The following is a 27612-nucleotide window of genomic DNA, read 5'->3' as shown; positions in this document are numbered from 1 at the left end:
ACTGATGGATCCCTGGGGTGATGATGGACAATATCAGTCCCAAGCCTGCTCCTGGGGCTGGGTGCCCAAAGAGGGACATGCAATGGGATTAACTCCCATTGAAATATTATCTGGAAAGCCAGCAACAGCTTGTGAGTTCCCTAAAATTTTCGTATAACCCTTTCTTAACTGTCTCCAGTTCAGCTGTTGATTCTAATTGGCTTCACCAAAATAAACCAGAAATAGCTTTGTTGATTTAGTTGGATCTGTGCTAGAGCTAAATGCCCACAATTCTCCCATCTTCAAAAAGCCAGAATGATACTAGAAATGGCTACAGTTTTACAGATATTAATTAATATTTGTGAAGTGCTTTCTAAGCTTGGAACAAAGAACAAAAATCATTGTGTTATGAATAAGCAAACTGAAAAGAACAACCATAAAATTGCAGTGAATTGACTGCAGAACATAACAAGGCCTCTGCATCTTTAATTTGTATATTTCTGTTTACCACAAGCACGTGCTAAGGAAACATGCACAGAGAGGAAAGGTCTTGTCCCTTTTAACAGACAGTTTCTTCTCCATATATATCCGTATTCATGGAAATCCATTATAAACACAGTGTTGTCTGAAATACAGTTAATAAATGAAGGTAGCACAAATGTGATTTTAAATCAGTTTAATAAAATTAGTCATGTAGATTTTAAATCATTTTTACAGTTGATTTAACATTTGTGACTGGTTTATAGATTATGATATAGGATAGTGTTTGCATCCTTGCAATTTTATTCCAATTTAGAAACAGTACAAATATTAATTTTTGCTTCAATAATGGAGCCTTTGAGAATTAACTTGTCTTTTCTCAATACACATTTTATGAGAATGCTTTAAATATGATTTTTAATATTTTTGAGGACTTTATTACACATGAAGTTCTTTTAACTAGGATTTAGCTGGAATCTCTTCACAAAACTTTCTTGCCAGACATACGTAAATGTTTTTCATGGTTAACTCAATGGCATGAAATACATAAGAATTGTTCTTCATAATGCAAGACATTTTGTAAAAGTAATAAAAAATTGTAACAAACTTCACGTACCAAAAAGAGTGAAATACCCCAAATGTAAATAATAATTGTGGGTCTTTTGTCAAGAAACAGCAATATTGTGATAAACCCCCAAATTTCACATGATTTCAAGTGACAAGAGAGGAGCTAAGCAAAAATACCTTATTTACAGATCTCACACAGGTTCAGTCTACTGTGATACAGGAAAAAAATACATATGTCACTATAGGATATGCCAGGGGTACTTTTTGTCTCCAAATCATCAACTTCACATTTGGAAGCAGCTGGTCAGAAGGAAGGTGCTTGCAGCTTTTCAGTTCCTCATGTGAGTGAGTTCCTCATGTGGCAGAGGTTTGTGAGGTGTCCCCTCATTTCAAGAAGAGGGGTCCAGGTGCCCAGAGTCCCATGGGGATCAGTGATGGGGCTGAGCACCTCCCAGGTGCCACCACAGAGATCACAGGCTGGGGAAGGGCTCCTGGGCAAAGCCGCTCCCCTGGTGTGTGCTGCTCTAAGGTTCTCAACCACCAGCTCTGATGCTGCTGTCTTTGCTCATTACCTTCCCAATAAAGCTGCAGCATATGGTGTTTCAGCATCCTCTGCAGGGAAAGCTGGGTGGGTAGTGGCTGTGTGGCACAGAAACCTCCCTGTGCTCAGAGCAGGTGGGCAAATGTTTCCCTCTCTCGTTGCTAAATGAGTAAGGAAATTCTGGGTTTGAATTAACATCATAGACTGTATGGCCAAGAAAACCAGTCCTGTGAGCTGCAATACCAGTCAGAACAAAGTCCAAGACTTTGCTTGGTTCACGGGGTCACTTAGTGACCACCAAATGAGGTGGAGAAGTCATTCATGTCTCTTTACCCATACCTTCTGAACTGAGAGGATGTAGTGAGGTCCTTGGAGCTGAAGGCAAACATTAACAATACTTTTTATTATGGTTGATTTGAAATGTGCTACCTTAACTGATTTTATGGAAGTTTGGTTCTGAGCGGTTTGTTTGTTTGTCTGTTTGTTTGTTTTTCCAAAGCAATGTGTTTTTCTTACCAAGGATCCTTTCACAAAGAATATTTTGCACTACCCAAAACTGCAGGCCTGCAAAGTCACCATTCAGAAGTGCTCCAGATGATGCTTGTGAGAGCTCTTGTTTGGGTTGGTGTGACTTTGTTGTCCTCCAGGGTCTCCTTTCAATAGCTGAGCTAGGTAAGAAGGAAGGAGATTTAGGGGCATCTGTGTCATTGCCAATGTCAAGAAATTAATTATCATGAGGCAGGTTCCTGCAAATCAAGAAACTGACTGTCAAAACGAGATTCAATAAATAAATGCATTATAGTGGGGTTTTGATTTGTTTTTTGGATATGATGTTGAATTCCCTCTCCTAGAGAGTCCATCCCAAGACAGGGATTTCTCACAGATATATCAAACATTTCCAGAGAGCTGATTTTTATTCCTTTAGCATATCAAGAGCACTCAATCTGCTTTTCCCCATATAGCAATTTATTCTACTTCTCACTTCTCCCCTTGATTCAGTTTGTGGATGTGGTGCTAGTGAATGCCTTGCCAATAATGAAAATACTCCCAAAAGAAGGCAACTTTGATCCTAGTCCTGGTGGTCCACATGTGAAAACTGGCCATTAGAAGGGAACTGGAAGCAATAGGCACTAAACTATTGTTCTCATGAATCATCACAGAATACTTCTGAGCTGGAATTTCTGTTTCCAATCAGGTTTTCAGCTGGATGTTTTGAGTCTGATTTTTTCTAAGCAATAATAATAGTTAAAAAAAAAATCATGAGGAAAAGAACCTCTCTTCCACCTCTCCCTCATTTCGTGTTACACTTCCCTTTAATCAATCCCCTGGTGCATAAGCTAACATGCAACCTCAGATGAAATAGCATTTTGTATTTTCAAGGAAAGATTGCTGCTGAGAAAAGAGCGTGTCTGGGTTTTATAGGCATTGAGGTTGCCAAAGGAAAAAGTTGTCTTGTAGAGGACACTGAAAACATATTAAAACTAGATATTAATTCTTAATGTAACAATGCATCCTGCATTCAATCAAGAGCAGACTAAGTATTACAGTATTGGAAAGCAAAGTGCAATTTGTTCATTTGCCCTAAAAATCATGTAAACCATCCCTAGAATTGTGAACTACTCAGAAGTCTGTATAATGCTTTTTACATGAGCAAAATCTGGCTTTACAGTGTTTTGAGGAGAGCTGGTTTGGATAGCACAGGAAGCTGAAGGAAACTTAGGTGATGGATAAGGACTGTGCTGCAGTTAAAATAACCCCTTTCTCTTTCACAGTTGTCAAACAGGTAGAAAGCTCATGATCCTGGGTTTGAACATGACCATTAGCACCAAGTGTGCAGGAACACAGAGAAATGTGTGTCCTCTTGAAGGCAGTCAGCTGCCAGGGCCATGTCAGCACTGCCCTGGTGCTGTGCTGTCACTGTCACTGCTCCTGTCACAGCTCTGAGTCAGTAAGCAGAATATCAGCGCGGCTGCTCCGTCCGTGGGCACCGAGCCCCTGCTTGCAGAGAGAGTTGGTGTTGTGGGAGCTGTCCAAGGAGCCTTATGGCTTTGGAATTGTAGCAAGTAATTGATCCACTGCCTCCAACACATCCTCTTCGAGTGCCACAGAGGAATCCTGGCTTCTGCCTCAACAGAGTACATCGCAAGGAAATAGATTGCATGAAGGGAATATGCACTTGCCTTGCAGTTTTGGAAAGATTCGCTAATTAGTTCTCATAATGCTCCTAAAATATATGCTTCCAACGTTACTGAGAGGTAAAATGAGGCATGAGGCTCTTAGAGATATCTGCTGTGTCCCTGGGCAAATCAGGAGAAAGTTTGTAGTGCTGAAATTAGCATTAAAAGCAAAGAACAGTTCTATCGACTAACTTTCTAAATGAATCCTTCTATCTACCTGGTAAAAGGCACAATCCAAAATCACTCCAAAGGGACCAGAGATCTTATCCGGGTGTAGATAAGAGGGTAGGGAAAGAAAAAGGCACAAGGCAGTCGCTGGGCCTCTACCCTTTAGGAAATGAGGAATATGTTAATAGTCAAAGGATTTTAATAAATAGACAAAAGTAGAGGCTTCAATTAAGTGTGGCTTTTATTAAGTTTTGGACCATGAACTTTCAGAAGGCTGTAAGTAAGGCGATCTCGTGACCTAAATAATTGCCAGACTTCCTTCTCTCTGGGGAAAATAATGAAATAGATTAGCTCAGACTCATTTCATAAAGAATTAATGGTGGAAAACATAATTAAAGCCACTCAATACATGTTTGCAAAAACAAATCTCATCAAATTTAACGTGATTTTTTGACAGGATTGCAAGTTGGTTTGGTAAAAGTAGCAAGATTGGGGTGGTAAAATTCCACATGGCTTTTGTCTTTCTGCAGTGTGACATTTTGATTACTGCAAGTAAACCCAAATTAATAAGAATATTGAAAAATTAATATATGGTGCAGGTTGAATGGATTAAAAATTGCCCATCTAGTAGGGAGCTATTAAACCTGAAGCCTGACTGGTGGATTTGGTGCTCCATTAAAATCTCAGGTCTTCTTCCTGACTCTGCCACCATCTTGCCCTAGTTTGGTTGACAAGGTGGTGATCAGTCTAAGGTAGGACTCGATGATCTCAGAGTTCTTTTCCAACCTAAATTATTCTGCGATTCTGTGAACCCCAGGGATGTCGGTCAACTTCAGCGCATTATATTCCTGGTTTGCAAAATATCAATGGTGAATCCAATCCAATCTCTAAAAACACTTCAAAGTTTACTGTTGAAAACAACAATATATTATTATCTGTGACATTTAACAGCAGACTGCCCGATTTTTGATTTCTTGTGTGGGGTTGTTTTGGGTTGTTGGTTTTTTGAGTTTTTTTGTTTTTCTTTTTAATCAGTTGCATGGTGGAAAAGCTGGTTACTTGAATAGCTCGCAACTAGCCCAGAGGTGTGACTAGTAAGTAGATAATGCAGCCAGGAAGACACTGATCCACATCTCTCTGTACTTGCTACTCCATAATTTGGGCCCAATTGCACAGAAATAATTTAAAGCCACGTGTAAGACAACAAATCACACTTCAGGAATGGGCAGGCACTTCTGTGCTGAGGGAGCAGGACCTCTGACAGAGACTTAATGCTCACAAGGATGACACTGCTAGATAGTCAGCTGTTTGCACAAAGGGATGAGGATTTCAGTATAGGTTGTAATAGATAAAGACAGAATATTTTTCTGGAAGTTATCATCTACTTCAGCCACAGCTTTTAGGCTCAAAGCATGGATTAATTCCGGGAACTCCTCTAGACTGCATGATTTTGGAGGTCAGGAAGAGTGATCTCAGTGGTGCCTTCTGGCTTTATAATCAACAAATTGACTCAATTAGTGATGTGATGTACTTTATTTTCCATTTAATTCCAACCCTACCTTTCTCTTAATTTGTCTCTTTTCTGTTCACTTAGTTATTTTTGTTATAGCAAAGTTCCTCCTTTGCAGGATGAAAAAAATAACTCCCTGTTTAATTTAAGGAGAGTTTTTGTCTGCATTACTGGGGCCAAGGTTTGGTCTCACGTGAGTTGTAACACCACAAAAGGGTTTTGATGCTACAAATAGTTTTGAGGCAAAATCTGAGCTCATTTTCAGCTCCTTGTGCCGCACGCCAGCCTGCATTTTTGTGCTGCCAGGGGAGAAGCCCTGCTGCCCACCCACACTGTCCCAGGTGCACTCCACAGGGGCAGCTCCGAGCCCAAAGCCTGCACCAGGCAAAGTTTCATCCTTCTGAAATGGGGCGTGGGAGACCCACGCCAGCACTTCGGGGCTGTTGTGCATGCAGCAGAGGAACATGCCGCACTTTTTTTATAGTTAAATATCCGATTTATGACCTTGACGATGTCCTCTAGGGAGGTAGAACCTCAGCTGATGGCCAGGAGCTATGTGAAGCCAAACCCAGAGCAGGGGCTGGCAGACACCGTGGAGAGCAGAGCTGGCTCCCCACGGGATGGAGTGAGAACCAAACCCATGCTCTGAGCCCGAAGCTGAAGGAAAGTGCTGGGGCTCAGGCCACGATCGATGGGCTCGGGAGGCTGCAAAAGCCACAACTTCATGGCTGTAATTCTCATGCCCTACTTGTATTCATGTAGAATGGCTAAAATTAGGCCGGTTTTTCCCCCCAACAAGCCAGTTTGCTGCATAAACATTAAAAAAATCAACGTGGTGGCTCCTTGGCGTGGAGCAAAGCCTCCCTATCCCTATACCACCTAAAAATCAGCCCCTTGGCGTTGCGCAACGTGTCCTGCAGCACATTTCTATCATTTGCAGGCTGGTCAGCTTGAACCCGCGCCGCTGCCCGTCTCTGCGGCTTCTGGGTGCCACACAGCAGCGGCAGTGCCTGACCCGCCGAGTGCGGGCTTGTTGCGGTCTCAGGGCTGTGTCTGGGGTTGTTGCGGTCCCGGGACTGCGTCCGGGGTGCGGGGTTGTTTCGGTCCCGGGACTGTGTGCGGGGCCCGGGTCTGTTCCCATCCCGGGGCTGTGTCCAAGATGCGGTGCTGTCCTGGTCCCGGGCCGTGTCCGGGGTGCCCATGCCGCGGGTGCGGTGCTGTCCTGGTCCCGGGCCGTGTCCGGGGTGCCCATGCCGCGGGTGCGGTGCTGTCCTGGTCCCGGGCCGTGTCCGGGGTGCCCATGCCGCGGGTGCGGTGCTGTCCTGGTCCCGGGCCGTGTCCGGGGTGCCCATGCCGCGGGTGCGGTGCTGTCCTGGTCCCGGGCCGTGTCCGGGGTGCCCATGCCGCGGGTGCGGTGCTGTCCTGGTCCCGGGCCGTGTCCGGGGTGCCCATGCCGCGGGTGCGGTGCTGTCCTGGTCCCGGGCCGTGTCCGGGGTGCCCATGCCGCGGGTGCGGTGCTGTCCTGGTCCCGGGCCGTGTCCGGGGTGCCCATGCCGCGGGTGCGGTGCTGTCCTGGTCCCGGGCCGTGTCCGGGGTGCCCATGCCGCGGGTGCGGTGCTGTCCTGGTCCCGGGCCGTGTCCGGGGTGCCCATGCCGCGGGTGCGGTGCTGTCCTGGTCCCGGGCCGTGTCCGGGGTGCCCATGCCGCGGGTGCGGTGCTGTCCTGGTCCCGGGCCGTGTCCGGGGTGCCCATGCCGCGGTGCGGGGCAGTGACCGCGCCGTGACCCGGCCCGGGCGCGCTGCCCGCGCTGCGCTGCCCCGGTGCCGCCCGCAGGTGGCGCTGCAGACCGAGCGCCCGCCCCGCCCGGCCCGGCCCGGCCGCGCTCGGGGCCAGCGGGGGGACCCGCGGGCGCTGAGACACGAACACAGCCGGAGAAATGTTTCTTTTTTCTTTCTTTTCTTTTGGCCCAAACCGCTTGCTGAGCCGCTCCTGGCACCCCGCACGCTCCCGAGCCATATGATGGGTTTTTATCAGAGCGCCCGTCTAAATAATTATTCCCGTGTCTGTCCTTTACAGCGCGGTGAGGGCTCTGCTTGTAGCCCTGCTTTTTTATTAGTTTTCATTTTCTTCTTTTTTTTTTTTTTTAATTTTTATTTCTATTCCCCTTCTCATTTTTGAAAATAATTCCTGGTTAATTTTGTATGGAATTATTAATGCACCATTCAGGCGTTATTTCACAGAATCACAGAATTGTTTAGGTTGGAAAAGACCTCTAAAATCATTGACTCCAACCTTTGACTGCTCACCATCTTCTCAATTAGACCATGGCACTGGGTGTTTCATCCAGTCGTTTCTTGAACAGTCCCCACTGATTAAAAGCTCCGGGGATAACAAAAAGCTAAACTTTAGCTTATATTGCTGCTGCTGCTGCATGTTGAATGGCAGCTGTTACATCGCCCTTGTGGTCTGAATTGACAGCAGAATAAACCTCAGCATCTCAAGTTTTTGTTCATGAAAAAATCTGAACACTGTGTTAATAACTAAATATTTTATTTTAATACTAGTAAAACTCTTTTCTGTAGAGTTTCAAAAATTTTATTTTAAAGCTTGAGTCTTGCAGTGCTTGTTCAAGCAAAATTCTAATACTCTTGTATGTTAGAATTGTGTTCAAGCACAACCACGTTAATTGTAAGATTTTTCTTTTTCTTTTTCTTTTTATCCTTTTTATTAATTTGCCTTCTAGTTCATAAATATACATAGCTTCTCCTGGTAGCCATTTGGAAAACAGAAGTGATATTGGTAGGTAAAAGAAATATTTGTTTATCTGGGTTCAGTATAAATAATGAGAATTTTTTTCAGAGAATTTACACGTGCAGACATGGGCAGAAAAAAAATTGTTCATAATCGTGTATCTCATTTACCCAAAGTGTGTGATTGTATGTGCAAATTAAAATATTGCATGCACATGCTAAATTAGGTATTTGTGAGTGCAGTTACTTAATTTGTATGTACAGATTAAGTTAGCCCAATTAATCACTATGATAGTCCAATTTTACACAATTGTGAATCCACCGATGGCAGCCGAGTTGTTTTGCCACAAATGCTGAAGGAACGTTACAGGGAGATGGGTCCAACTTGTACACAAGTGAAGCATGTGCTCTTGCAAAAAAATCCCTGAAAAATTTATAATGTGTTGGTTATTATCACTTCTGAGGATATGCTATTTATGAAAACCAGTTATAGCTATACAATATTTGATCAATTGCTATCAAGACCCTGACATCAGAACCATGCTTCTCACATCTGGCCCTTTTGTTTGTGCTAATTACGATGATGATCATGGATTCAACCTGTCTTAAATCTCAGATGTATGAAGTGGGCAGATTAAGGACATTTGTTCATAATTAGGATTCCTAAATGGATATCTGGGAAATGCTTCTTGGAATATTTATGGTCTTGTTCCAGCAGGGCTTCTCATTGTGCACACACTCTCTGTGTGATGGCTGCTGCATTTCTTGCACCAGTGTCCTTTCAAAGCCAGCCTAACCTGTGTATTCTCCATGCAAAAGCAAAGATGGAAGCCATCAAAATTAAGGAGCAGCTCTATAAAAGCTGGACTTTCTCACATAGAATGTTTTCTCTCAGCTGGGGACATGATCTTTGTCAACCCAGTGGTGTCCCAGGTATCCCTAGCACGTCCTGACACATTCTTGCCTTCCCTTGGCATTGGGGTTGCCAGCTGGAGCACCTCTTGCCCTGGTGCCCAGGCAGCCCAGCACATGCTCAGGGCGTTAAAGCAGACATTACCCCCGTAGCATTTACAAGTATATTTAGGCTAATTCTTGCTATTGGATTTTTACCCCCACCTATTTTGTTTAACATATGTTGCCAAAATACAGAACTCCTTTGCTTGTAATATCTCTGATAACAAGAAGCACCTGCTAATGCTCCTAATGCTTATTAATACACGTCCCTTGGCCAACAGGAACTGGTGTGACTGGGGGCACTTTACTTCTACCACAGATGACACAGCTCTTTTCGGATATGTCTTCTTTGTGCTGAAATAATTTTCTGACAGTCCTGGAGCCAGGAAAAGTACACGGGAAGTTTTACCATGGAGTCAGATGAAGCCTCGTGTGTTGGTCTTTAAGCCTCTTCATGGGCTCAGGTTTCCTACCTGGTGCTTCATGCTTGCTCATGAACACAGAAGACGGTGTTCTACATGTCTCTGGCTGGTTTGTTCCTGCCCCTGGTTAGCAGGCAGAGCTGCAGACAGACCTGTAAACCCATCTCTGTGAGGGACTGGACTGTCACCACCCCAAAATGTGCAGGATGCCCCCTTTGCTGGGAACCTGTGCCCTGCTGTGGTGGGAAGAGGGCACTGCGGGCAGCAAACCCTGCCCACTGTGCCCTCTTGGGCTGGGGCAGAGCACTGTGCCCTGCTGAACTGAGCAGCCTGCTCTCTTGGAGAAAAATGAGAGAGAGGAAAAAGGCAGGCAGGATTGTAGAATACGTGTGACCTGTATAGGCTGTGTGAAATTTTTTCTCATTATTTTTTTTAAACAGAGCTGTTTATGACCTGGTTTTGTTCATTTTAGTTATCCTGGATAGAAAAATGTGGTGCTATATTGTGTGACTTTGTTTCTCCAAGAGGACAAGTGGGGGAAAGAGACAGGAAAATGAAGTTTCGGTTAAAGCACGAAAAAGAAATATTTCTTCCCAAAAATATGATTTTTAATATGTCAACATTTAAATGTGAATTGTTCTGATCAAATATTTACTGCTATCGGGAGCTGTGTAGAACATTAATCTTAATTTGTTTTTCTTTTTCTCCAAAGCAATGACTCCAACATAGCTAGGAGATCTGTGTCTTTAAAAATAAATAATGTAGCAGAACGGCATATTCTTTGGCACAGAAATGCTAGCCTGTGGCATCTTCTGCAACTACAAAGCAGTCTCGAGCGAACTTTCTTCCCTTTTTATTAATAATTCCCTAAATCAATGAAGAATCTTGAAAAGTTCCCCTTCACTTTGCTCCTGCGCTCCTCATAGCTGCGGCTCTTGCTCATGCTGGCTCATCCCCCACCACGTATCATTCATTTGGATAGATCTGCATGTGGAATTTTGGGAGCGCAGGCTCCAACCCGCTAACTCTATGTGCAAATACAAAGCCCATTTTCTCTTTTATTATTTTGGTCAGCCTGGGGTTTTGTTTTTTTTCCTGAAGGTGGCAGTGAAAGAAAAAAAATAACTCCCTTTGAAGATTTAGGAATTTTATTACAAAATAGACGGACAAGTACTGTATTTTACCCATTTCCCCTTGTGCCCATGAGCGCTGACAATGAAAACTACAGCTCCTATAAAGTGCTGATCAAATTGCGGAAGGTGGCCTTTCCCAGCAGCCTGGCACACTCTAGCATTATCCCAGCTTATAAATAAACGGATGGGCTGAGCCACTTTGGCTTTTTTTTTTTTTTTTTCCTCTTAGTCCTTAGCAAGATAATTGAGGATCATAATGGTGGGAAAGGACTGCAGTCATCATTCGCTGCCTGTCAGGTATCAGTACTCATCTTCGTGTCATCCGTCACCATTGAACCACTCTGTCATCTTTCCCCAGCCTTCAGCGCCGCTCCTTCTCATCGTGTTCATTATCTCCGGCTCCGACCCAGCCCCCTCCCCCAGCCCTGTAAATGCATCTTTGTGCGACTCTCAGTCTTCTGATTATGAATCGATGATCATGTGGTGTAAGAGAGATAGATGGCTTTTAGTTCCATCTTGTCTTCTCTAATTGTAAAATATTAGTTACATTAGACTGTGTCTTTTGATTAATGGAACTTATTTGGAGTGGCCTCTCCCAGCCCTCCCCCTTCCAAAGTCCTCCACTGACTTTTGAGAATTGAGTGATTTCACTTAAAGCAGACAAATAGGCCCTTCAGCAAGGAGATAGCTGAGCTCTAATATTGTGGGCAAAGCAAGCTCACGGAGCCGGAGTTGTGTGTGTGTGTGTGTGTGTGTTTTTAAAGAAAGGCTTCAACTCTGCCTAGACAAACACAGACCATTTATTAACGTGCGTACAGCCGTGCTATTTTGCAAATCTAGCAATTCTTATAAAGCTGCAAAACAGGACATAAGGCTGAATGCCTTCTGAATTAAATTAATCTTAGATAGGAATTAGGAGCATCCTCGCTTTCACTTTGGATGAAACAGGTCAGTCCAGAACTTTGATGTATTAATGCTAGCATAAAGTGTTATCTTAATACTCTCTTTTATACTTACAGGACATATCATCAGCCAAATGTCTCTTCCTTGTACATCTGACACTGCGAGACATTCGTCCTTTAATACAAAATTTATCTTATTTGGCACTATTTACCTAAACATGGTCTGTTGATAAAGTCCTTGCTGTACAAATGGAAAGGCAGTTGACTAAATCCCTTATTATAAATAATCACTGTCTATCTTTCAGTGTAAATTCAAGGACATGTTCACTTTCAAGCTATCAGTTCAATTAGAAAAGGTCTATTCACTGTCGATGTCTATATCTCATGGAAATAGGAAAGCACAGTTAATAAACAAATCAAACTATTTTAAAAAATAGCACAGTGGATTATGAATTCTAGAGCCCATGCTGATGGTGACACTGTCAGTACACATGCCATACAAAAGTATATACAGTGTTATCTAAATTTTTTATGCTACCTTCAGGATTTAAATCTGACCTTTGTGCCTTCCCTCCCCAAATCTTTGACATTATTTCAGAAGAAAACGCCTATACTGTACCTTCCATATATTAAAATTTAAAGAATAAGTTTGTACATGTATAAAATGCTAGTTAAGCCTTTTTCAATTTACTTCTTTCTATTAGAGAATGGTAAAACTGATTTGAGGTTGTGAACAATTGTGTGTACAGTAAGGGCTTGGGATGGACGCCTGCCCCAGAGCCGAGGAGCAGGGGCTCAGGGTCCTGTGGCTGTTCTTGCTCTTCCTGATTTTACTGTAATGGCTGGGGTAGTTTCTATATCTGAAAGGCTTTCACCGTGGTAGCCATGTGATTATAGAAAAATCTCTCTGTTCTTTCTATAAGAAAGGAACTCTCTAGCCTTTCATGTTACAGAAAATGCTTGAAAGTAGGAATCCAGAAAGCTGGAAAAAGTCCAGAAACCCACAGCCCCCTTCCCCCAAGATTTTTAAAAGATATAGATATTTATATATATATATCACTATATTAATCACACCCTATGGAATTTAAACGAGCTTTTCCAGTGGCCTGGGTCTTGATACCTAGAGGCTCAGATGTAAGGACTCTGTATGCAAGATCAGCACTGCTCTACTCCATCCATGTGCTGTCTGAGATCAAGATTTGACTCCTGATGGGTATTTCCACACAGTATTTACCACCCTAGAAGGAGTGATTATATTTAATGGCAGAATTTCAGTTGACTTCTCAATATGTATTGAGTTGACCTTTAAGTTAAACCACAGATTAATTTTTTTTAGTTGTCTCTTTAAGTACATTTATAGACCTCTCTGTTCTGATTAGCATAACGGTAGATAGAGAAAAGTTACCTGCCTCAGATTATTTGTTGAAATCAGAGAAATTGCATCCCTTCTCCAGAAGGCAAAATATTTTGGCCCCCTCTAACCACTGTATGCATTAGTTTTGTTGCAAAATTGTTTTGGTTTATACACAGAGAAGCCCAAGTGGGTATCAGTTTGCTTGAAAGCCCGGAGCCTGCCATTGATTTCGTATAAGTAAATCTTCTCCCTGGAAGCTGGTGGAAGTCAATGAAGCTTCTGTGGTATTGAGTGGCTCTCCTACAGGCAGCAGGAGCAGCAAGGCTTTGGTGTGCTGGACATTCTGGCAGGGATGTTTGCCTCTTTGCTACCTGACACACTGTGATTTTCTTACCTATCAGAGATAGGTAGGGAGCTCCTTTACTCTAATCACCAAAAAAATACCCAGACACCCTAAATGGGCACAGTGTCTTGCTGCCCATAGAAATCTTGGACTTCTCTAATTTTATCTAAAATAAAATCTTCAGTAGCACCCAGTCCTCTGCATACTGACTGCCACAGGAGTAGTTGGAAGGGAATTTTGGTTTTGTTTCTTTTGACATCCAAGGGTTTTTCTTCATCTTGTGCACTTTCCTGCCTGGCAACACGTGGCTTTAGGGATGTGGGTGACAGCAACCTCAGCTCTGGGTGTGGACTGTTGGTCTGTGTGTAACACATACAGCAACCAGCAGGCTCCGTGTGCCCCCCAGTGATGCTAAAATTCCCATCCTCCCAGTTAGCAACCAGTTCCTCTCGCTGGCTGTGGGCCCCACCTTGGCTGCAGGGGCAGCTTGGGATGGCTGCAGGTCCCCCTGCACAGGTGCTGGGCTGCTGGACCCTCACCCTCCCCGTGTCCTTGGAGCCCACTGTCCCTCTTGCACCCAGAGCAAACACCACATAGAAATAAATGCAAAAATAAATGCAAAAAGGAGCACAGATTCACAATGAGACAATGTAATGTGCCAGCTTTTATCCCCAGGCAAATTTTCATGTCTCTTTTATGAATCTTTGTAAGTAAGGGCCAAGCTACGAGGCCCCAGCTCAGGAACAACTTGGGCTCATGCATTGTGCAAGCTCCTGTGCATTCCACACAAGTCTGTGGGATGACTTACAGGCTTTGTAGTATGCATAACCTTCAGCAATTTGCTGAATCAGGGCCTAAATACTGAAATATTCTTCAATAGTTCTGGCTCCACTATGAAACTCTAGAAGGCACATTTCCCTCTCAGTGTCTCTCCATAAGACCCATCAATGATAATGGAGTTACATTAGGCACATCTAAAGTTAATTATACAGTTACCTCCCTCTTGGCCTCTGTTTGTCAAAAAGAATATGATAAAAAAAAAATCCTCTGTCTTCTAATATCTATTTTTATTTGAATTTTTATCTGCCATCTAGGCAAAAGAGTAAAGACCACACTGAGAAGACCTTTGGTAGGTGGGTCTGGATGTTTGTTAGCTGAGAGCCAGCGTGGGAAATGTTGTGTTAAGAAAATTTGCAGAAAAAATTCTATGGAAACCAAAGCAAAAGAAATATTTTGGGAAGGCACTTCCTTTTTAAAATTAAGTGGGTGGTTTTTAGGGATGCTGATTTATTTTGGAGTATGGGTTTAGAGGCATGCTTCAATTGGAAAAAACAAATTCTAATGTTCACTAAAAACTCAGGAATTTATAATGCAGAGAAGAGGTTGAACAAAACAGTAGATCCAGAAATTTTGCAATTCACTGCATATTAAAAAAGAAGTATTTTTAGTGTTTGTTTGGCTGGTTTTTTTGTACGTGATTTCACATTTAAATATGGTGAGCCAAAATCCTCTATCCCAAACACAGGTCTCTGAAAATCTTGATTTTGGTATGTGAGCGTATTGCTGGGGGATGCCAGGTTTGTCTAGGGATCCAGTAGCTTTGACATACTCTAGTTTACAGTACCTGGAGTGTGCTCAGTTGCTAATGCGTTTTGCATGCAAGATCACTGTGCTTCAGCATGACAGCTAGGAAAAAATGTCATTTTATTTTTAATTGCAGCAGGTTGCAATTTGGGGGAGAAAAAAAATCACATTCTTTGTTAGGGAATTGTTCTACAAGAGTCCAGTCAGAAAGCTTCTAGTACTTAATAAAGTCAAATTCCTCCCTGAGCGTTCCCGTGAGCTGCCGTGGAAGCCAGCGGGAGTTGCGCATGAGTACCGAGGGCAGCATTTTGCCCTTAGGACTGAATTTCCCAACTGACTATTCTTTTAGCCTGTCTTTTGATTAACAATCTGTTTGCAGCAGGCTAGGGCCAGGGAGGCAGCATATACCCCACTGTTCAAATCTGTGGCAAAATATTCTACAGAGAGCTACTTAATAAATATCAACTTGCTCCAATAGTCATTGAGAAATACCTCAACAGATAGCAATCAATCGAGGGCTGAGTTGGGAAAAAAAATACAAAAGGACATCAAAGAGGTTCTCATTCCCAGTCTATTGCTCTATTTAAGGGTCCTATAATTCGGTGAGGTTGTGTGCTAAATAATTTGTAAGCCTTCAGAACATCCAGGTTATTGTTTGTGGACAGATGGTGCATCACATTTTATTGCTTATTCCTTCTGTGGTTTCTCATATGCAGGACTGATGTGCACTCTGAAGTCTTTGTTTCCTTGCTAAAATCTCTAATCTAAAACAGGCAATCAAGCACACAGACAGTGCTTCAGAAAGCATAATCATACTTTTAAAGGGGGAAAAAAACATTTCAGCTGCAGTTAGGAAGCAGATGTGTTCCCTGAAAATGTAAAAGGTTATCAGAAGTATTAAAATAGGGAAATAGACACGGAATTCGGGAGCACCAGGGAGAGCATGTATTTTCTCCCTGTACTGCAGGGTAGGTGTGCCTTTTCCTAGGCTACCTGCTTTGTATCTGGCTCTCTGCAGAGCTGGTGTAGCGAAAGCCTTCAGAGACTGGCTTTTGCTTCCACCTTTCCCCTGAGATTGGCAGTCTTTGTCTTTTACAGGCAAGGAGCAGCCGTGTTGTGATCCTGGAACCACTGCTGCCCCGAAGAGTTAAATCATGTTGATATACAGGAAGGAAATGGAATAGACTAACTCTACTCTTTTCTTCCTACGGATTTTTCTTTTTATTCTGAAGATAGAATTACTGTTTGTAAGCATCTGAAAGTCATTAGTGGCTCTGCAGTCTGTCAGGTGCCGACGCAAAAAACTGCTGAAACTGAACGGGTTCCTGTGTGGAGTGCTGGGAATTTGTCATGTGCTGATGAGCAGTTATAATAATATATGAGCAAATCACAAGCATTCTGCAAATTAATCAAATTTTTTTTCCCCTTCTCCCTTGTCTCTGGGAGAGTGGCTTTGCCGGCAGACGTAGGTGAAGCAGTTTTACTCACAGATGGTAGCTCTGGCATCAGATGGAATTTATATAACAGTAATTCTGATTTCCTGCCAAAGTAGCACTGAAAACACCAGGGAGATTGTACAAGACAAGTCATGTGGTTTTGCTGAGGTTGTTGTGGGAAGTTTAAGGGGGGAAATCTCAAATTTTCCTCTTTGCATTTATTGTTTTAGCCTGAAGGGCCAGAAATTGTACACCATTCTGCCATCGGCGAAATCCAACACATCTTTTTTTATGAATTGCGCTGAAAGAGTGCTTCCCAGCTGTTGGAACTGCTGGCAGGGAGGGAGCCACATGACTCCTCATCCTTTCCCTTTCCATACAAGGATTAAAGAGGGGAGGGTTCAAAAGGTTGCTGCACTACATGTTGGAGTGAGGCAGGGTCTCCCTTCCCAGGAAGCAATGCCATGTTCACTTAGGTTATACTCCCTCTGGCATAACGAAACACGGGGGGGTGCTCAGGGCTTCGGGAAACACTGTGGTAGTGGGTCTCCCTCCTCATTAAAATGGGTGGGCTTTGAATGAGGTTAGTTGGGTAGATTAAGGCTGTTAGTTGTGTCTCTGATGACATTTCCAGTTTGATCAGTAGAAAACAGACACGTGGGGGTTTTTTTACCCATTGAGGTAAGTGCTTGGTGCACTTGTTATTTGGCTTTTGCACAGATGAAACATGCACTGATCTGATGGCAGATCCAATCCTGACTCAGAGCAGTGCAGGTCTCTTCAAGCAATGGGCTGGCAGCAAGGATGAGAGCAGAATAAGGCCCGGTGGCTTCTGAATTGGATCACGTTTTTAAAAACAAAAGCAGTCTTCCCTGGAAAAATATGACGGTGTTTTTATAATAGCCGCATATTGAGTAATGCATGGAGCATCGCAGGACTGCTGTGACACTAAAAGAAAAAAATAGAGGCAAGCAGAACGGGAGAACTTTCAGGGGCTGTTTTTAATAAAGAGGTGAATTCTTTCTGCAGTAGGAAAAATGATAAAAAGATGGCGTATCAGCTACATTATGCAACAAAGTAATGCTGCTGTGTTTTTATAATGTAAGGCACTGCCCATTTGTTTTGGTTTACGTGACTGCAGTGAAATAAGTGGATTAGACTGAAACTTTAGCATGCTTCATTGCAGCTGGTTGCAGACATCTGTCATTCCTCAGCCATACATTCTGGATCATGCCAAGAAGAAAAAGCAAAGTCTGACACCTTTCATTTTAGAGAGCCTTTTATAGAAAAGAAAAGGAGAAGGGGAGAAAGCATTTCCTTTGTGACTTGATAAAAAAGACACTTTTTTTCTGTGACAACACCAACAGCACTTTCCAGAGGGAAAGGTCCTGCAAAGCTAATGCTCAATTTACTCTTTGCAGCCCTTTAATTTTTACTGTTTGATCTCCTGGTTTGTTGAATGGGATATGATAAAAAATTGTTGTTTTATTTTTTTACAGGAACATTAGCTATATGTACACCCACATCAGAAATGTGCCTGGTGAGAGGTGGGCTGCTCTGAGTTCCCACTCAGGCTGTGCTCGTGGTAATTCTGTGCTGTGATGGCACATAATGCAGAAGCATTGCCAATAATGAGTTGTTCTGAGAAGTCCACTCACCAAATCCCATAAACAGATAATAGTGATGCTTTAGCGGAATGATTAGTGGGGTTGTGAGCTACTCCTGGATAATTTGAAATATTAGCTATTAGTGAGCTAGATATTTATTTACTTAAAGTGTTTTGTTCTTCAGTCTCTCCACTAACACGTTACTGAAGTTAGAGAATCATGAGGTACATGACATGTGTTAATGTGACAAAATACCATCTAAATTACCCCAGTTACATGAAAAAGCCACAACTAAAATGAAAGGAGAGCACGGTTAGTCTAAGTGACATCATACATGCAGAAAAAAAATGTTCTAGCTTAGGGTCCTGCTTCAGCAAACATTATAGCATGTGGATAATTCCATCCCTTCCCCCCCAGGTGATTTATGGACCATGGAAGTGATGGGGAGACCTGGTATCCTTACAGGGCTGTGCACAGAGGGGCTGGTCTTTGCATGGCTCAGGCTTGTGACTGTCCAGTTTGACACCAGCTGAGGATGTAACACATCCAAATGTGGGCAGGAAAGATTTAGAAAGCTGAGTATGGGATTTTTTAAATTCCATTCTGCCAAATAAAATAAATAAACTCAAGACAGTTGCCCAGAGTGAAAGAGGAAATTCTACTGTATTTATGAATTGCTAGGCAGAATAAAGGATATTTGGTAGTAAAATACTATCACTAACAATGTCTTTCCTATTAGCTTCTGAATTGAATGTTCTCTTTACTAAAATCCCAGTGCCACCAGTACAGCATTTATTCTGGGAAATCATAGGTACATTAAATTCAAATGCAACTTCATTCAAGAAGTCGTAAATGCTCCCTGAAATAATAAATATTTACTGAGACAATTAAAAAATATGACAGAACGTTAGAGAGAAAACTTGTGAATGACCTAGTAGGAAAACTGAGATATTTTGCTCAAGGGGGTTAGAATGGGAATATAATGTTATTGAAGTGATTAAAACAAGTAAAGGAGTGAATAGACATAGCAATTAATTGAAATATGTAAGTAAAGGCAAAGGTGGGACTCTGAGCATGTAATTTTGATGATCAGAAGAACTTGGGGTTAGTTAATATTGAAGAAAAGTCTGCCACTTAGCTTCAAAATGTGTTTCATTAGTTGCAGTCTGCGTGGATCCCCAAAGCACCAGAGAAAGAGAAGGCTGTGAGGACTGTACCCTGCTCACTCCCTGGGCTCGGGTACCTCTCCCCTCTTGTGTGGAGAGGCCCAGGCTGCAGAGGTGAAGGGACACATCAAGGTTTGGGAGACCAGGAATTGGTACCAGGGGGGAAGAAATGGCTGGAAATGAAAGCTTGGCCAAAACCACAAGCTGCTGTGAGTTTAGGATTATGAGAAGGATTATGATTTCTGTAACCATTGCCATTATGACTTTAGTCAGAGTTGGCCTGCTCTTTACAACAGGTATCTAGTGCCCTCGATAAGAACTCTGTCCTCTACTTATGTGTATAATCCAAAGTAAATAAATATGAAAAATTAAATGTAATTAAATTTCCCAAAGCATGGGACAATGATAGTCTGGCATTTCAAGCTCAATCAATGACAGCATTCCCACTAACCTCATTTGGAGCCCGCTGAGGCTCCAGGCTCGTAACTCATGTTTGTCATGTCAGAATCTGAACTGGTGCCATAGTGCACAGGACACTGTGTGTGCACCCACCAGCAGTGGTCTGAGACACACAGGTCCAGAGAAAGAGCAGTCTTCTGCCTTTATCTCAGAATTTTAGCTTTACAGGGTTCCCATAAAGTTTAATATTTGTTTAGGAGAACCTTTTCAGCTATTCTGCTGAGGCTTTTCGTTTCTTCCAAGAAGAGATCCATTTCCCTTCTAAATCAAAAGTTCCTGTGTGAATATCTTCTTCTGAAAAAGAAACAAATTCTGTGCTGAGTGGCTGGAGCTGATTAATTCTGTTGTTTTACCAACTCTGCAAGAAATGGGAAATGTTTTTTTTCCCAGGACTTGCAAGTCTCTATTACACCATCAGTGATTTCACTGGCCATTTCCTAGTTCCCTTGTATTTAGTGCAGTACAGATGGCTAACAAGTTCCTCACTCTACCTCCAAATAATTATCATTTCCATATTTTACATAACAAAGGTAAAAAATGTTAAAGTAGTGATATTTTCCATAATTTTGTGAGTGATTCTTTCAGTAAGGTAAAACCATGTCTATGAAGGACAATAGAATTCTCTTTGTCAGGAGTGCCCAGGTGACTGTTAACCTCTATGTCAGACCAACCTGCACTTGGTTGTTTTACATAGCAGGGCTGCTTTGTTGGTGGTTTTTACTTCTTTTGCTTTTAAAGGAAACTTCAGGGTGTGATAATTAGTGATTGTAAGCTTCTAAGTTACTACGAGGGAAGTTTTTATTTAAGGGAGAATGTGTGAAATTAACATAATATTTTACTGATACATATTAAAGGCAAAGTGTAGCACCAACTTTTGCTTTTCTGTCATCATTAAACATTTTAGTGCACTCAACAGCAAGCTGAAATACCTATTTGGAAACACCAAGCACTGTATAAGACACTAACTTAAGAGCAGACTCCAGCTTTGATTACGTTTCAGAAGAGCCATATAGGTATCTGAGGGTTGAATTCAATCTAATGATTGAAGGTTTTTTGTTCAAGTAAAAATCTTTGATACAAATTAATTACAGATTACGGATTAGGTCTTTTTATTCTCTAGCTCTCCTGCAACCAGTGATGGTTCAGTGAATCTCCACCCTGCCCATGCACTGCATGTCCATCTCTGCAGGACAGCAGGACTGCAGTGTCACGTGCTGGCATTGGGATGGCTGCTGACCTTGGCATGTTTGGTTTTTTTTTTCCAGACATCCTTAATGCATTTATTTAGGGTCAGGCTGGTGGCCATGTTTTGTCATGGGTGTTCATCCCAAAGTTATCCTCCCCTAATTAAGATCTTCACAGTAACTCACAGCAAGAGAAAGGCTCTTCCAAAAGGCAGTGCACGTGCTGGGACCTGAGCTGCTCCTGGGAGTGCTCAGTATTAGTGAGGGGGATTTAAGTAACTAGACTGGTGCCATGAGCAATTAATCTGGCTACCTCTAAGGACTCTTTGCACAATTGAGCCTGGTAAGGAAGGAATTCAGCTGAATGGAGGGTGATCAGGGGGCTTTAGACATCCCAATGGAAACATGTAACCCAAAGCTTTAGCCTTGGTAGTTGGAAATGTTCCCTAGCCTTCCTAAAATCCAGATATATTTCTGCATTTTTTTTTGTGTGCAGCTCTAGACAAAATCATCAAAAAAGCCTCAGATAAGGCTTTTTGAGTTTATGACTTTTCTTGGTCAACATGAAATAGAATTTTTACTTTTTTTTTTTTTTTTTTTCAATCCAAGAAACATATAAACTTCACAGAATATTGAAATTTTCCCAGAAGATCATCTTGGTTGGTCTTGGGCCTGTGTGTAAATAAACATATACTTTTCAATTGTTTTATAAAAACTTTTATTACAGATATGAACCTGATTTGGTGTACTTTAATCTGTCTGGTATTTTGGGAATTTCATAAAATGCTTATTTTGAGACCAATAAAGTGGAATGGCTCAATCAGAGCCATTATTGTCTATTGGACAAATATATTTATTCAGCATTTTCCCATCCATACTGTTATGCTCCAGATCCGAATGGCTGCTTTAGAGCCATTCTGCTCTCCTGGGTAATGCATACAGTACTTGGGATGTTTGCCGTGGATAGGAAATGTATTTATGAAAATTTATACGTTAAAAAAAGGAAATTGCACTAGCCAAGATTTAAATGAAAATAGTTTTCCCTTTGCAAATGCTTGTTATTATGCTCTAATATACTTTCAAATGGCAGTGTTCACCAAGATGCCTGGGACCTGGAGGCTGTGGTCTGAGAGAGACAGGAGTTCAGCCCAGCAGTCACTGCCAGAGAACTGGAGATGCTCAAAAAGCCTCTCTTCTTACACAGAAAGCACTCGGCCATCGTTGCCTGCTGTTAGTTCTTCATCTGCTTAGAGATGATTGTACCTCAAATACAAGCTTGTGTGGCGAAAAAGGATTCAAAGCAGCTCTTCCTGGGGAGGTGTGGGCTCACTGAAGTTGTGAGTGCAGGCTTTGCTGGGCAGCAGATGTGTGATTACATGGACCATTCCACCAGCAACGTTGTGGGACAGAGCATCCCGGTGTAGCAGGCAGTGCCCATCCATCGTGAGCCACTGCAGCCGGTCCTGCACCAGTGCCCGGGCCTGGCCAGAGCTAGCCCTGGCCATGTGGGATTGCTACATCATCCCAGGAAGTCAAGTCCAGATCTTCAGTGTCCAATGCCCCAGCTAAAGAGATTTGTTTCTGAGAAATTCAAGCCTTTGAGGCTTTTTCAAATATCTGTTTGCAAGGGAATAATTTGTTTTAAAGAGGTAATTGCTGTTATTTTTGATTTTCACCAAAAGGATATTCTTAAACCAGGCAAAGAAATCTGAAATGAGTTTGCTGTATTGCATCTCAGTAAGTGCTATAGCCATTGGCCATCTAAGGAAAAACATTCTGTCAGATAATCACGGCCATTTTTGCATTTTAAGGGAACAAATGTCATATCTAAGAAACACATTTTATTCAGAGCTTAATTATAATTTATAGTACATTGCACAGCATTTGTTTTCTGTTCATCATGTTATTGCTCTTCTGCCTTTCCCCTAGATTTATGCATTAAATCGTGTGTGTGTGTGTCTGTATGCGTGTTTCTGTGTATATATGTACACATATGCAATATAATACAAAGTGGTGCAGTGGGGACAACAGACGGCTTGTGTGTGATGTATTATTGGCATTTTTCTTTCAAATTACCATTTTCTTGCTGCTTTGGGAGAAAGCCATGATTTTGCTGTGATTAGTACACTTTTAACAATCTGGAATAAATTCCTGATCTTATTCATGTGACTAGTTCAATGCCCATTTTTACGTTTTAGTGCAAACCCCCACATATGTGCCTGTAATACCACAAAAATAAGATGTTTCTTTGTGGAAATTTTATAGAATGTGGATGCCGATCAAATATTTTTAGAAGTGGAGAATTAATGCGGCTTGACCATGTAAATTATTTTTTTAATGAAAAAGACTTTAGTATTCATCACTCCTTCTCTCTCTCGTTTGTGTATTCCTTTGCGCTAATCTTAAATAATGGATCTATATCAAAGTTAATAAATTAGTAACTATTAGCAGTGTTTGGATTACAGTGAGTAACCCAGTGCCACTTCATTGACATTGACTTTTTATGTGTTCCAATAATACATTTTGAGTTTTAAAGATTAGACAAAGCAAAATAGGGTTTGGCATGTACTTGAATCTTTAACCACTCTTGGGCAATGGCTTTGTTTAAATCCAAGGCCCCTACTTGAGATAAACTTTCATTCAAGTGGCCCTAAACTCCAGACTGAGATCCATGTCTTTCTCAAAACCTACAGTTTCTGACTGTTCAGCTGATGCACCATGTTGGGCTGCATCAGTCATGCCATGTTATGAAACCTAACGCGATGTGACTGATGCAGCCTGACGTGAAGTGTCACAAAGCAACATATCACATCACAAACTTGAAAGAGAAGAAAACAAACTTTACTTCTTTTTTTTCTCAAAGCCTAAATTAATGAAGCCGCATATATTTTTAAAAAGGTGAACTAGTTTCAAACACCAAGGGATTTTTCTTAATATGGGCCTGCAGAAAACTTCTCCATCCTGGCCAGAAGGTATCTCTTATGCACACTCCTTGTGCTCCCTAAAATTCAGTCAAAACTAGAGAAGATGATGAGCCTGAGTCACCACAGCACTGTCACCCTTGCTGGGTGGGATCCTGGGAGGTTTAGGTCACTTTTAGAGGAGAGGCTCCAGCAGGGGCTGGAAGTGATCACCCCTCCTGGGGAAATCCACACATGCTAAAAGTGTTCTTTGAGTCCAGCCATCACTGTTGTCAGTTTAGCTAATTTTGATTATTATTTTCTGCTGTTCTACTTCCTTAGACTGTCAGCTTCCATCCAGAGGATTGCAAAGTCTCTTCACGTGCTCAGTCACAGACTTGATAGAACATTGCTCCACAAAAGGATTATTTCAGCTGCAAACAATGTATTGTCCTCTATTCTCAATTTTTGATCAGAGAAAGATGCACACCACAGTTTGCCCCCCTGCTCCACCCACCTTTAGTCTAATTATTTTTTCTACAATTGCAATGCATATCACATAATCTCCTGAACTATCAAGAAGGTTCCTTTCTTCTTTTCTTTCTCTTTTATGTTTTTTTTTCTGAAGGGCTTTCATATAATTTTATTGGGAAATATATAGTGGGTAAAATATATATGAACTATAGCTTGCTAAGAAAGGACCTACCAACCACTGCTAGATAAAACATTATAAATTTATTGCTAACTTATCTGGGAAGGGTTATTTTAAGAGCCCGCTACCCACAAAAAGTTTTGGAGCTAAAATTAATGAATGGGGATACCTAAGAGAAATGGGAATTTTCCTTCACCCCTTAGTTACAAGCAAATTGCAGATATTGTTATCTTTGCAAGCAAGAATAATCTCTACTTTTTGTACTACTTCTGCTGTAAACAATGTACCGCTTGCTTTCCTATGACCCTCACTCTGTATACATATTTATATATTATTCATATCGGATTAAAAATGAATGTGCTCTTTACCACAGTTGTACTGCATAGTGACAATACAAATTAACTTATTGTGTACTTACTTTTCACAAGGCAGTGATGTGAAATTTTGATGGCCTGAAAAAGTAAGTCGTGGGGGAAGCAATGCAGAACTGAATCCTTGTAGGTGCACTTTATATTGTCTGATTTATTAAAGTGAGTTGAATTAATAAATTACATTCTCTGCATGGAATTTTGAACACGGGTTTGAACTTGCTTCAGTGGTGGGAAAAAAGAGTTTGCTTTTAGTTTGGTGCATGTGAGGTGGTTAGCTCCAGCCATGCTTTGTGCATTCCTTGCCTAGAATTTGTTCTTTGCAGGAAAGAACTAGGATGGCTGTTTATTAAGAGCTGCTTGTGGGTAAAGCACTAAGGGCTGAGTGGTGAGATCATAGAATCACAGAGTGGCTTGGGTGGGAAGGGACACTAAAAATCATCTTGTTCCAACCCTCCTTCTGTGGGCAGGGACACCTTCCACTAGACCAGGTTGCTCCAAGCCCCATCCAACCCTGCCTTGAACACTTCCATGGATGGGGCAGCCACAGCTTCTCTGTGCCAGGGCCTCCCCACCCTCACAGGGAAGAATTTTTTCCTAATATCCAACCTAAACCTGCTGTCAGTTTGAAGCCATTCCCCCTTGTCCTGTCACTCTAGGTCCTTGTCAGTAGTCCATGTCCATCTCTCTTGTCAGCCCCTTCAGGAACTGAAAGACCACTATTAGGTGACCCATGAGCCTCCTCTTTTTCAGGCTGAACCATCCCAGTTCTCTCACCCCTTCCTCATAAAAAAGGTTCTCCATCCCTCTGATTGTCTTGGTGCCTCCTCTGGACTCGCTCCAACAGCTCCATGTCCTTCCTGTGCTGGAGGCATAACATGCATAAACACACACGTTGGAGATTTGGGAGGGTGGTCGCACTTCTGGCAGTCTTCAGCTTATGAAAGCAAAGAGTGATGGGGAGCTTTCCATCCCTGAGGAAGGAAACAAGGCTGTATTCCTGGGGCAAGGCCTTAGGAAACCGGGTGTCTTTCCTCTGGGTAGCAAGCAGCATGTTTTGGGGGACTCAGCCTTCAGGTGGTGGTGCTGATGTTACAGTAAAAATGGTGAGTTGTTTTAGCAGCCCAGAGCACTAATGCTGGTTCAGGTGAATTTACCCTGCTACAGAGATGCTCATGCTCCTGTGCCAGCAGCTGCCCATGCTCCCATCTCTGCTGGGAGGACCATGGCAGCATTTCCTCTCCAGTACAGGTAGCATCAGACCAGTGCACAACAGGTGTCTATTTGTTTAGCTGTTAAATTCCCACCTATAACCACGGGCAGAGGGTCCAGCCCCTTTCCCCATTGCAGGAAGCATAATTCTCCTCCTCTGCTGCCCCAGAACCTGTTTTGTGCCTGCTAAGTAGTACCACGGCAGCAAGGGAAAATGTGCTCTTCAAATGTGGAGATAGGGTATTGTTTTTCACTTATCCTGGCTTTATGTAGATGGTCTGGCACATTTATTTCTTCATTTATTTGAGCAAATTAAAGCAAGCTAAGCGCATTTGACCTCAGATGGTCCTGGTTTAAGTTAATTTGAGAGACAAAACTCATAAAGTTCCAGTAAAACACATCAACAACTTCCCAGCATAGGTTGAAATGTGATTGTTGAAACATAAACTCCAAAACCAGATACAGCATGGAGATTTGAAGTCACAATAATCTGAAAAATATAGGAAGTGATATAGAAGTGATATCTTTCATTCATGCCTTTGTTACGCAGTCGATTGCTGTTTTATCCACAAGAAGTGCATCTATCAGATTTTGTGCATTAACATTCCTTTTCTAATCTAGCTTGGACATTTTATTTTAAAGCTGATGATAACCTTGGGCCCTGGTCCAGCAAACACTTATATGTTCACGTATCTTTACTCACAGGAGTAATCTCACTGGAGTAAATGTTTGCAGGTTTGAGACCTTGGCTATCTCAATCCATTATTTCTTTCCATTAAAAAGTAATCTGTGCGATTGAAATAAAACATACAATTCTTTACCCAGAAACCCACCCAAAGACAAAGTGTGTTTATTAGACGAAGGGTCTGCACATTGTCATCCTTGAATTGCACTTCAATAAAAAAGATAATTAACAAATGTAAAAGAAGACAGTTTTGTACACGCTGTATTTACAAGAGTTTGGTTTGGATCATGGGCTGAAGGATTTACAGCTGGGGTTGAGGAGGAAGATGGATTAGCTGCACTGCTCTGGAAATCCAGAGAATTTTTTAAATGCAGTTTCTTTAATGAAGAAGAGCACAGATTTCTTGTTTTCACTGAGGCCACTGAGCCATGCCCCTCCCAGTAGGAGAGGGCTCCAGAGTCTCCCATTTGTCCAGGCTGTGCAATGTCCTTGGGCTAAAGCAAAACCTAACCATGCTGTCGTCTGTCCCGCAGGTCACCGGCCTTTCCAGTGCAGATACTGCCCCTACAGTGCCTCTCAGAAGGGAAATCTGAAGACCCACGTGCTCTGTGTCCACCGCATGCCCTTTGACAACAGCCAGTACCCCGACCGCAGGTTCAAGCGCTCCAGAGTCGACTCCGAAGCTTCTGGGAATTTGGAGGAGCCGGCGGCTGCCAAGGCAGGGAGCTCGGCAGAGCCATCGGAGGAGGGCAGCAAGGCCCAGGAGTGATGCCCAGTGGGTCCTTCCCTGCTCTGCTGTAGCCTTCTGCCCTGGCTTTGGACACGTGGTTGGTGAGGGCTGGCTTAAACCGCTTTCAAGGAAAGGGATGGCATGCAAGTTCCCAGAAGCATCCAGAATGCTGAAAACATTTAAATATATCTATATGTATATGTACTCACACATGCATATATATATATATATATTTACAGACACAGAGATATCCAGTCATACCCACATTGAATATATATCTACATACACACACACACACAAAATACACACATTCCATACGTGTGTGTGTGTGTGTAAATATATATATTAC

General features: G+C 42.4%; 1 protein-coding gene across 1 annotated transcript in view; it reads left to right on the top strand.

Moving 5' to 3' along the window:
* The window catches only part of ZNF536 (zinc finger protein 536), a gene marked incomplete at both ends in the record, with an annotated part of 183214 nt that extends 155912 nt beyond the window's left edge, over positions 1–27302 (top strand). Inside the window, one exon of the mRNA XM_082289785.1 lies at positions 27067–27302. Within this exon, the coding sequence (XP_082145911.1) occupies positions 27067–27302 (236 nt within the window). The remainder of the gene's footprint in view (positions 1–27066) is intronic.
* Positions 27303–27612: the final 310 nt, after the last annotated feature.

The sequence above is a fragment of the Coloeus monedula genome (assembly GCF_965178545.1).
Source record: "Coloeus monedula genome assembly, chromosome: 13".
NCBI lineage: Eukaryota > Metazoa > Chordata > Aves > Passeriformes > Corvidae > Coloeus > Coloeus monedula.
Note: the sequence above shows the minus strand (reverse complement) of the source record. Positions and strands in the feature narration are given on the sequence as shown.